Source organism: Orbicella faveolata, unplaced genomic scaffold (assembly GCF_042242905.1).
Source record: "Orbicella faveolata isolate gen_17 unplaced genomic scaffold, um_ofav_v1 contig_27, whole genome shotgun sequence".
Classification (NCBI taxonomy): domain Eukaryota; kingdom Metazoa; phylum Cnidaria; class Anthozoa; order Scleractinia; family Merulinidae; genus Orbicella; species Orbicella faveolata.
The window spans coordinates 5,097,995-5,109,967 of NW_028301555.1; the positions used below are offsets into that span (position 1 = coordinate 5,097,995).

Sequence of the window (11,973 nt, forward strand, 5' to 3'; positions counted from 1 at the left end):
ACAGGGTCGGTACCCCGGATCGGGAACTCCCATATAAAAATGACGGGGGAGCTCGTCGTACCTTTTAGGGGTTGAAAACGCGGTTTTCGTTCATCTTAGGGAGTTCAGTCTCAGATGGTCCACAGCGAGAGCTTCTAAAGCACTTTTTAGGGTACTGAGCCGAAACAAATGACGGGCGAAAATGTGTTGTTTTAGAATTGGTACGTAAAACATTTCAAGACACGCCCGCAAAACAGGATCTTGGTGCCTCTTACGGGGTTCTTTTCAAAATTTCCGACGAGCAACCCCGTCCTTTTTTACAGTTGTATCCCACCCCCCTCCACACACACACACTTTCTTAGCTCTCCCGCTGGTCACTTGGCTTATAACTGGCTTATAATTTACCGGTAGAGTGGCTAGTGTATATATAATTTACTCTAGAACAGGGTTCTTTACCCGGGGTTCTATAATTGAAATTGAAAGCCGTAAGTGACTTTGTAAGATATTAGTTAGCGTATATTGGACTACGATTAGGGGCTTTTGGTGCCTTATAATCCCGTTATACTGGGTTGCAAAATCAAGCTGATCAAGCTCTAGTGTAGCGTAAAGGCAGAGGGTAAAGATTTGAGTTTTCAGAGTACCCCAGGGTTCACAAAAACAAAGCCAAAATGTACAAAGTATAATGGGTTATAAAGCAAATCAATATTTGAAAACAGTATTACATGTAACCCTAATTTGTAGCGTTATTCTACATCTGGACTATCCAAATTAATGTGGGCAACTCTGGTTTTGATATTTCCTATGTTTTGAAAGTTCAGATCTTCTCGCCAACTTTGTGCACTTCCCATCTGCTCATCCAGAGCAGTGCACATTTTCCCCCTTCCCCACCTCCCCCGGGAAAGCATGATTATGGCTGGGTTTTTGCTCCTAAACCTCCTCGAATGTTAGAAAAGTGTTAAGCTTCTTTAACACACTACACTGAAAACGAGACATCTTTAAGACATGCTCCCCTTGCAATTTCGTCTTTGAAATGTTAGAGTCTTTCCATCATAATACTTGACTAGATCAGTTCACATGGTAATTTCCAAAAACGCTACATGAGCATGACGTCAGAGAGACCGTGCATTCCAACACAGGGTCGGTACAAACTGACAACTACTGATTATTGAAACAACTACTTCAATATGTATACTTTGTTAGCTGTGGCGCTAGTGACGAGAATACGTCGATCTGGCGCTGTTGCTATTCCAACAGGACCTGGTAAATCAGTGATAGTTTTGCCTGTGAAGCGACCGTCTAAAGAAAACTGCTGAACTCGGTTATTGCCAAAATCACATACAAGAAGATTATTGGAGCTGTCTAGAAGCATATCATATGGCCAGTCAAATTGTCCATCTTGATTTCCTTCTTTACCAAACTTGTACAAGAAAGTTCCTGACTGATTGAAAACTTTAATACAGTTATTGCCCCTATCAGATACGAGAAACATGTTTTTGTAAGGAATGCAGCTTGTTGGGTTGTTGAGTTTCTCTGGGCCTCTGTCTCCAAGTATGGAAATAGTTTTTCCTTCCTGTGACAACACTTGTATCCTATGATTGCCGCACTCGGTTACAACAATGCGTCCTTCATCATCTAAACAAACGTCAACTGGATTCTTAAACTCTCCTTTTCCTGTGCCATATTTTCCAAAGCTTTTCACAACAGTTCCTGTCTGAATATTTATGTGTTGTATTCTATGATTCCCTTGATCTGCAACTACAATCTCGTTCTTGTTTACATAGGAAACACCAGACGCAGAGCTAAATTGCCCGGGTTTTGCTCCTTCGCTACCACGTTTCGTTAAACAGTTACCATCTCTGTCGAACTCGTACACACAGTAGCCAGAGTTATCTGTCACAACTATCTTGCCTTCTGAGTTAACAGCGATTCCATCCAGCCATCGGAGTTCATCTCCTGGAAAGAATTTTAAGTCCAACTCGCCAACGACAACGAGTTCACGTTCTTTCACTTGCACTGTGAAAGGACAGCTTGGAAGCTTGTCCCCATTGATCTTGATTTCAATACTGTAGTCGCCCGGTACTTTTGGAGTAAATTTCAGCTGAAGATTACCGTCCTCTTTCTTGCTAAGAATCACATTTGTAACATCTTTAGCGGGTTCAATCAGAACTTCAACGTGATCTTTCAGGTCAGGCTGGTTAATCATCGTCCCTTCAGATGTTTGGGGGCATAACGTAAACACTGCTTCTACACCAGCCTGAAGAGTTTGATTCAGTCCTTTAAGCGTTGATCGCCTTGCGTCTGCCTTTGGGATTGTCTCAATAAAACCTAATTTCAAGTTCTTTGTAGAAGCAGCGGTAAATTTGACGAATGAGGTCTCATCATGTTTTGGAACTTCAATTTCACGCAATACTTCCAATCGCTGTTTCAAAGTTTCCTTGTTCCTCATGATATCCGAGCTTGAGCTTCTTTCTGTCAGATTTTTAGCAAACTCAACTGCTTGCTTCATTTGTTTGAGCAGAGACTGAGCTTCCTGGATGGCGGAGTTAATTCTCTCGAGCCTCCTCACGCGTGTTGTCTCGAGTGATATAATCGCATCACGCTCGCGCTCTCGAATCACTTCGATCATCTGCCCAGCAGCTTGCGAGACTTCGCGTTTAGCGGTTGCGATATTGTTTTCCAACTTAGAAGCCGTTTCTTCAAATTGTCGAATCACTTCACGAAGCTCGCACACCCTTTCGTTGATCATTTCAGCGCCAGACATGATGTTGGGTTTCTCGTCATGAGCTGCTTTGTCGAGTAAAACGATGTCGTGATTTCTGTGATCCGTGACTATGCAAATTTGGCAAACACAAGCTTGGCACGAAAAACAGAAAAATCTCATGATTTCTTTCTCGTGGAACTGCTGTGAACAAAATGGCTGTCGCTTCAGCAAGGCCTCGTAATCTTCTGCTTTAAACTCCTTCACTGACGTGACCTTGTGTCCTTCGAACGATGCGCTTAACATTTCGTGTGCGTTGTAACAGTCTGGGCACATAAACCGTCCACAATCAAAGCAATAGTACATCTGAGAGTTGTTTTTCCTACATTGGGAACAAGCCATGTTACCTCCATCGCCACTCCGTCGAACGGCAAGAAGACTCAATAAACTGTTGTGGAAAAAACTGCTCGGTAAACTTTGGAAACGATTTCCTTCGGGCAGATCGATTTGGGCTTGACATTCTGGACAACGGAACTTTCCTTGTCTGTGGCTGGCTCTTGCATGATTCTCCAAACACTGACAGCAAAATGTGTGTAGACATGATATGGTTTTGGGTTTGCTGTAGGTTTCGAGACAAATCGAGCATTCAAGATGTTTCTTGAGGTCTTTCAAAAGGGACTCCATCGCTAGGCGTCGCTTGTTCAGTGATACTGCAATAAGCTTTTATTTTTAGTTTTCCTAGAAACCGAATTAATTAACGTCATAACTGTCTGCTTGGAGCCAATCAAATGTCACAAAATTATTGACCTCTGAGTGAAGCCTTAGTTGGTCTTTTGAGCGTTTGCATGGATAATTATATGAAGCCAGGGGTCAGTAAAGAGGCTCTAAGTAGTTGATAAATCGGAAATGCTTGTCGTGTTTTCATACACGTCGCAGACGGTCTACGCAAAAGAAAGAAACAAAGAGACAAACCCTCCCCCCAGAAAATATCGCCACTTTTAACCCGAAGTGTCATGAAGTGGTAGTAAAATGTTGGCCAATACACACTCTGCTTGTAAGAATTTATATTTTTCATGCCCAGACTATATACTCTTAGGCAGGCGAAAATCATTCTTAAGTACAAAATTAACTTTAATTTGAAGGAAACTTGAAAATAGTCTTTAGTCAGATAGAGAAACACAAAAGAGATAATAATAATAAACCATAAAGGAACAAGGATTGTTAAGGATGGAGAAGATTGACACGGATTACAAACGAAGAGACTTTTCACGATGCACAAACCGTGAAGTAGCTCCTTTGAGGAGAGGTACAATATACATTTTCACGACAGTTTTTAATTGTAAACAATGGCTAATAATTTAGTAGAAGAAACCTTGAGGATCTTAATCAGCTGTGATAACCTAAAGCATTCATAGCGTTTTTAACAAAGGATATTTCTCTCGCGGTGCTATCTTATGTTAAAATTCTTTACAACATTGTAGTTGTCACTGGTCGCTGAAAGACCTCTAAGTTGTTAGGTATTGCTACTCAAAAACTCGATCTAACCACCTTAGTAACTACTAGATTAGCTCAAATCGTAATTTGGGCATAACACTATAAAAAGATGATGTCATGGAGTAACAACGTCAGAGAATAATGAAAAACGTAAAAACAAGGAGGTTTCTTAAGTCTCAAAATTTCAGTTTTTCTCAAGTCTGCGCGTTTCTCATTTGTTCATTCAGAGCGGTGCAAATTCCTACTCCAACTCTCCCCCTTGTGAAAGTTTACACCTAGAATAGCAGGTTATCACATCCTAAACGTACTCGACTCTGCGTAGCAAGTGTTCCCGTACTAGCTAGAGCTTTTTCTGCAACCGGGCCGCGCGCAAGTTGGAGCGAGAGCAAAGAAAACGAAGTATGGGATGGTGGGGCTAACTGTCGCCCCACCACCCCATGCCCATGCTATGCAGTCAAGCGGCAAGTACAGTCAGTCTTTTCCGGTGCTGTTTCGTGCAAGTTAAGACAAAAAGCCCTACTAAAAATTACTTCAGAACGTATCGCATCCTGATGAGCACAACTGATGCATCAAATTAATTCAACCCGAAATATGCAAACTTGACGAATTGTGCTGAAGTAGTTTCTTGCAACACACTCACCACTTTACGAATTTAAAATCAAAGGCAACAGCCATAGAACTTTTGCAGCCCAAAACTTTTATTCAAATTGGCACTAAGTTCTTTATTTGGAAGCGAAACACTTTCGATCAGTTCGGTTCAGCCCGATCTGTTCAAAGCCATGCATTTGTAAACAATGAATTTCATCGCAATTTATGCTAAATTCGGACTGCGGCTGAAGGTTCTTATTCTTACATTATACAGACGCCTTGTTAGGGGTAAATTCCGACAAGCGACATGGCCTTGAAACGGCGACATGAGAGCTATGAATTGGCGACGAACGACAGACTATTCCAGCGAAATAGAGAAAGCGACACCAATGGCCAGATAGACCGACAACGAATTTCGGAACTGAGGATGCAGTGATTGTTTTAAACGTCTGAGTCGAAGTGAAGACGTATTTCCAGAGATTTAAATGTGTTTTCCTCTCACGCACGATGTCGACGGGTCGTGAAACACAGGCTTTCTTATATATATGCTAAAACGTCCGCGTCGAATAAATCGAGACCGTCATTGCTGAGTATTTTTTCTCACTCTCAGCTGAGAGAGCAGCGGCCTAAAATGCCTAAAAACACACTTAAGAAAAAAGGAAAGAGATCTTCGAAAGTCTGCTTCATATTTTTATCAGTGGGTCACCAGTAAAAGAATATGAAGTTGTATTATCAACAAATGGCATTATGGAAGGAAAAGAGAGACAGGGGAAAGCTGCCAAGGTCTTTTCGTCTTCAGCAGAAAGTAAGGGTTACGCCAAATTCAAAGGAAGATTATAGATAGGAGAGATTATCTGATTGAGGCCGTTGAGATTTTGAGTTAAAGAACGATTGTTAAACATAAACATGGTAAAAATAGTCATAGGTTCGATTGTACTTTAGGTCCAAATAGTGACTGAAAAATGGCTGAAAATAGCAATTCCAAGCGTCTCAATTTCAAAATTTCCCGGGGGAGCATACCCCCACATCTCCTAGGAGGTTAGCAACTTCAGCGCTCGAAAGCATGCCCAAGCCCTTAGAAAGCATGCCCCCAATATGCCCCCCAGCATACCCCCAGCCCCTTAGAAAATTTTGAAAAATTGAAGTAGATAAGAAGTCTTTTCCTTCATTCTGAGTCGAAATGTGATGCTTTAAAAGTAACCTTAAAGTAATCATTAAACCCACTGACCGGAGAAATGCTGGCTCTGCATGAGAATTTCTAGCGCTGAAAAGTGTTCGAGGCAAGTGGAAAGCATACAAGGAGTAAATTATATCCAAAGAGATACTTAATTATATATGTACTGGACTAAAAGAGCAAGGAACCTTCAATACGTGAGAAATAATAGTTTCAGCGTGAGAGCGCAAGATTGAATTCGTTTGCGTGAGCCTCATGCTCGATGCGTGAGACTTGAGAGCACTGTGTCGGTTGTTGTTGTTTGTTTTTTTTTTTAACAAACAAAGGTATTACGTTGTGTTATACGTGTAGCTTCGTTTTAATCGAACAAGGTCAAATTTCCCGGCCCAACTCCTCTGAGACGAAATTCCGACAGGCGACATAGGAATCTTGCGAAATGCCGACATGGCTGGTGGCGAATTTCAGACAGGGGACATAGGTACCCCCCCCCCCCTAACAGGGCCTCTATATACTGTTTTTTCACACACGGGTTACAAAATAGCTCTCCTCTAGTAACTTTCAGCCTGGGGTGTGTTCTTAGTATGTAATGATTTTAAAATGAGGCTTAACTTAATTAGGCCTCAACGCTATTATGAAAAAGATTCTTACAGAAATAAAGCCTGCGGAATGCAGAAATACATAATGTGGTTTAAATTATGTGAGCCAAATCAATATCTCCCAAACTCTCTCGTCTTTTAGAAAAGTGTAAGGTTTCCTTGAAACACTACACAGAAAACGATAAGTCTCTTAGACACGCTTACGACACGATTTCAACTTTTCAATGTAAATTCTGTACAGCATAATACTTGACTAGATTAGTTCACATCGTAATTTGTGCATAATCCCATATAAACATGACCTCATAGAGACCGTGCTTTACAACACAGGGTCGGTACCCCGGATCGGGAACTCCCATATAAAAATGACGGGGGTGCCCGTCGTACCTTTTAGGGGTTGAAAACGCGGTTTTCGTTCATCTTAGGGAGTTCAGTCTCAGATGGTCCACAGCGAGAGCTTCTACAGCACCTTTTAGGGTACTGAGCCGAAACAAATGACGGGCGAAAATGTGTTATTTTAGAATTGGTACGTAAAACATTTCAAGACACGCCCGCAAAACAGGATCTTGGTGCCTCTTACGGGGTTCTTTTCAAAATTTCCGACGCGCAACCCCGTCCTTTTTTACAGGTGAACCCCCCCCCCCGCCCCACCCACCCACACACGCACACTTTCTTAGCTCTCCCGCTAGTCACTTGGCTTATAACCGGATATATTTTCTAGTTTACAGGTACATGGGCCTATAACCGGGGGGGTGGGCTTATAAGCGGCAGTTTACGGTAGCTCAGATCAAATGCAACCCGGAATAAGCAAATTAAAAGTAGCTTCACGTTCATGTATTCCAGCACACCCACCGCTTTACGAATTTCAAAACAGAGACAAAAATTACTGTCAAAATGCTTTGGTGGCCCAAAATTTTATTCAGATCAGCGCTCTTAATGTTCAGCTCTGTTCAAAGCCATACATTTGCGAACAATTACGGCTTGTTACACAACATTGAAATTACATTTACAAGTTTAATAGACCATTTCCAATCGTTTTCAGAAGTTTCTCTTCTAACCTCCAATAGTTATGACTAAAAAAGAAACGAATAAACATCTAAATACTGTTCTACAATCTGTCTGTGTAATAACAAGAGCTCATCACTTTGTTTACATTCAATTTTGTCCCTTAAGACATCTGATTATTGATTCCATAGACTAAATCATTATATAAACTCTTGTTTACATTTTACAAGTATTCGCTAGTACTGTTCTTTCAAACAGTTACATAAACACATACAACCTTTATTTATACTCGCTGACCGTGCTGGAGCTTCAAGTTAGGCTCCTAGCTTCTAATAAGTCGAGTCTAGAAAACAATCTTCTTTCACTGACTTTAAGCCTAGGGTGTGTTCTTAGGCCCCCCCCCCCCCCCCACTTCCCCCTGGGGGTACTCTCATCAGATAATCTATATGGGTATGTGCCACTGTGAAGGGTATGGTTTTAAGGCAGTTTAGTCTGGGATAGGGCATAGAAATCAAGACAGTTTTGGTCTTGAAAAGGGTATAATTTACCGGGAAAGTGGCTAGTGTATATATAACCCAGGAGGGTACTCCCAGAAAAATTGGGCGGGGGTGTGCGGCCCGCTTCCCAAAACCCTTATCCTATTTACGACCAAAGTCTGCGATATTTCCTACCCTATTTATGAGCTGACCAAAAATTCGAAACCCTATTTATGACCCTTTATCGAAACCCTGTTTCAGACCTGCTTTATAATTAGTTCCCTAGTTCAGACCAATGTTAAATTACCGTAAACATAATTTATAAAGGGCTTTTGTTGATTTTCTTTTCGATAATGACGAAAACGTGGCTTCCTCTTTAAAACATACTCATATCAAGTTTAGAGTGCAAAAACCATACCCTATTTATGACCAAAAAGGCTAAAACTTGCTAAAATCGATACCCTATTTATGAACAAAACGGCTGAAAAACCATACCCTTTGAGGCCGCACATATCTATATAACCCATATAAGGGAATACCCCCCACCCCCGGGATATATAATTTAGTCTAGAACAGGGTTCTTTACCCGGTAATAGAAATTGAAAGTCGTAAGTGACTTTGTAAGATATTACTTAGCGCATATTGGACTATGATTAGGGGGTTTTGATGTCTTAATGGGTTTCAAAATCAAGCTGATCAAGCTCTAGTGTAGGGTAAAGGCAGAGGGTAAAGGTTTCGGTGTCCCAGCTGCACACCCCTACCCAATGATTTTCAGAGGACCCCAGGGTGCACAAAAACAAAGCCGAAATGTACAAAGTATAACGCAAATCAATGTTTCAAAACAGTATTACATGTAACCCTAATTTGTAGCATTATTCTACGTCTAGACTAACCAAATTGATGTGGGCAACTCTGGTTTTCATTTTTACTTTTTCAGATTTTCTCACCAAGCTTGTGATTTTCCATCTGTTCATCCAGAGCAGTGCACATTTTCCCCCTTCCCCACCTCCCCCGGGAAAGCATGATTATCCTTGGGTTATTGCCCCTAAACCCCCTCGAATATTAGAAAACTGAGTGTAAGGTTTCTTTAAAACACTAGTGACTACACAGAAAACCAGACATCTTTTAGAAACGCCTCCTTCACAATTTCGTCTTTGAAATGTTAAAGTCTTTCCATCATAATACTTGACTAGACGAGTTCACATGGTAATTTCGAAAAACGCTATATGAACATGACGTCAGAGAAACCGTGCATTCCAACACAGGTTGGGAACAAACTGACAACTACCTCAATATCTATAATTTGTTAGCTTCAAAGCTAGTCACAAGAATACGTCCATCTAGCGCTGTTGCTATCCTAGCAGGACCTGGTAAATCAGTGATAGTTTTGCCTGTGACGTGACCGTCTAAAGAAAACTGCTGAACTCGGTCATTGCCACAATCACATACAAGAAGATCATTGGAGCTGTCTAGAAGCATACCACACGGTAACTTAAATTGTCCGTCTTGACTCCCTTGTTTTCCAAACTTGTACAAAAAAGTTCCTGTCTGATCAAAAACTTTAATACAGTCATTGCTTCCATCAGATATGAGAAACATATTTTGTAAGGAATGCAGCTTGTTGGTTTGTTGAGTTTCTCTGGGCCACTGTCTCCAAGTATCGAAATAGTTTCTCCTTCTTGTGACAACACTTGTATCCTGTGATTGCCGTACTCGGTTACAACAATGCGTCCTTCATCATCTAAACAAACGTCAATTGGACTCTTCAACTCTCCTTTTCCTGCACCACTTTTTCCAAAGCTTTTCACAACAGTTCCTTTCAGGATATTTATGTGTTGTATTCTATGATTCTCTTTATCTGCAATTAGCATCTCGTTGTTTGTTTACATAGGAAACGCCAGCTGCACTGCTTAATTGTCGAGGATTTACTCCTTCGCTACAGCGTTTCCTTAAACAGTTACCATCTCTATCGAACTCATAAACACAGTGGCCAGAGTCATCTGTCACAACCATCTTGCCTTCTGAGTTAACAGCAATTCCATACAGCCATTCGGGTTCGTCTCCTGGAAAGAAATTTAAGTCCAACTCGCCAACAAGTTCACGTTCTTTCACCTGCACAGTAAAAGGACAGGTTGGAAGTTTATCCCCATTAATATTCACTTCAATGTTGTAGGCGCCTGGTACTCTGGGGGTAAATTTCAGCTGAAGATTACCGTCCTCTTTCTCACTAATAATCACATTTCTAACATCCTTAACGGGCTCAATCAGAACTTCAACTTGCAATTGATCTTTCAGGTCAGCCTGGTTAATCATCTCCCCTTCAGAAGTTTTGAGGCATAACGTAAACACTGCTTCTACACCAGCCTGAAGAGTTTGCTTCAGTCCTTCAAGCATTGATCGATATGCGTCTGCCTTTGAGATTGTCTCAATAAAACCTAATTTCAAGGCCGTTACAGAAGCAGCAGTAAATCTGACGAATGAGGTCTCGTAATGTTTTGGAACTTCAATTTCACGCAACACTTCAAATCGCTGTTTGAAAGTTTCCTTGTTCCTCATGATATCCGAGCTTGAGCTTCTTTCTGTCAGATTTTTAGCAAACTCGACCGCTTGCTTCATTTGTTTTACCAGAGATTGAGCTTCCCGGATGGCGGAGTTAATTCTTTCGAGCCTTGTCACGCGTGTTGTCTCGAGTGATATAATTACCTCACGCTCGCGCTCTCGAATCACTTCGATCATTTGCCCAGCAGCTAGCGAGACCTCGCGTTTAGCGGTTGCGACATTGTTTTCCAAATTAGAAGCCATTTCTTCAAATCGTCGAATCACCTCAGTAAGCTCGTTCACCCTTTCGTTGATCATTTAAGCGCCAGACATGATGTTGGGTTTCTCGTCATGAGCTCCTTTGTCGAGTAAAACGATGTCGTGATTTCGGTGATCCGTGACTATGCAAATTTGGCAAACACAAGCTTGGCACGAAAAACAGAAGAATCTCGTGATTTCTCTCTCGTGGTACTGCTGTGAACAAAATGGTTGCCGCTTCAGCAAGGCTTCGTAATGTTCTGCTTTAAACTCCTTCACTGACGTAACCTTATGTCCTTCAAACAACTCACTCAGCATTTCGTGTGCGTTGTAACAGTCTGGGCACATAAACCGTCCACAGTCAAAGCAGTGGTATATCTGGGAGTTGTTTTTCCTACATTGGGAACAAGTCATGTTACTTCCATCGCCACTCCGTCGAACGGTAAGGAGACTCAACAAACTGTTGTGAAAAAAACTGCGCGGTAAGCTTTTGAAACGATTTCCCTCGGGCAGATTGATTTGGGCTTGGCACTCTGGACAACGGAACTTTCCTTGTCTGTGGCTGGCTCTTGCATGATTCTCCAAACACTGACAGCAAAATGTGTGTAGACATGATATAGTTTTGGGTTGGTTGTAGGTATCGAGACAAATGGAGCATTCAAGATGTTTCTTGAGATCTTTCAAAAAAGACTGTGTTATATATGAGAATACCGCTGACCATGATGCATGGTTGTGCATGTGTTGAGTTATTGTTTAACCAATGGCATTAAACAACGTGGTTGGAATATAGACCCAAAATGGCGTCTGTGTCATGAATATGTAACAGACTCCATCGCTAGGCGTCGCTTGTTTAGCGAAGCTTGCGAAACACAACTGAGCGCATCAAGTTTTTATTTTAGTGTCCGACAAAACCGAATTAATTAACGTCATAACTGTCTGCTTGGAACCAATCAAATGTCATAAAATTATTGACGTCTGAGTGTAACCTTAGGTGGTCTTTTCAGCGATTTGAATCGGCGATGATATGAAGGCAGGGGTCAGTAAAGAGGCTCCAAGTAATTAATAAATCGGAAATGTTTGTCGTAGTTTTCAGTTACCGCACAGTCTACCCAACATTAAAGAAACAAACAAACAGGCAAACCCTCCCCCCAAAGATTTCGCCACTTT

The 11,973-nt window shown here is 41.5% G+C and overlaps 1 protein-coding gene and 1 pseudogene across 1 annotated transcript; both read right to left on the minus strand.

Annotated features, from left to right (window-relative positions):
- Positions 1–659: 659 nt before the first annotated feature.
- On the minus strand, positions 660–3,393 carry LOC149107269 (E3 ubiquitin-protein ligase TRIM45-like). Its single transcript, XM_089296957.1, has one exon. It carries the CDS (start codon positions 3,359–3,361, stop codon positions 1,154–1,156), a length of 2,208 nt encoding a protein of 735 aa, XP_089153083.1. The 5' UTR covers positions 3,362–3,393; the 3' UTR covers positions 660–1,153.
- A 5,740-nt stretch (positions 3,394–9,133) lies between these two features.
- On the minus strand, positions 9,134–11,484 carry LOC149107270 (E3 ubiquitin-protein ligase TRIM71-like; annotated as a pseudogene).
- Positions 11,485–11,973: the final 489 nt, after the last annotated feature.

Excerpts from the sequence above, each read along its gene's own strand:
- LOC149107269 (XM_089296957.1), bottom strand. The coding sequence starts at position 3,361 with ATGGAGTCCCTTTTGAAAGACCTCAAGAAACATCTTGAATGCTCGATT.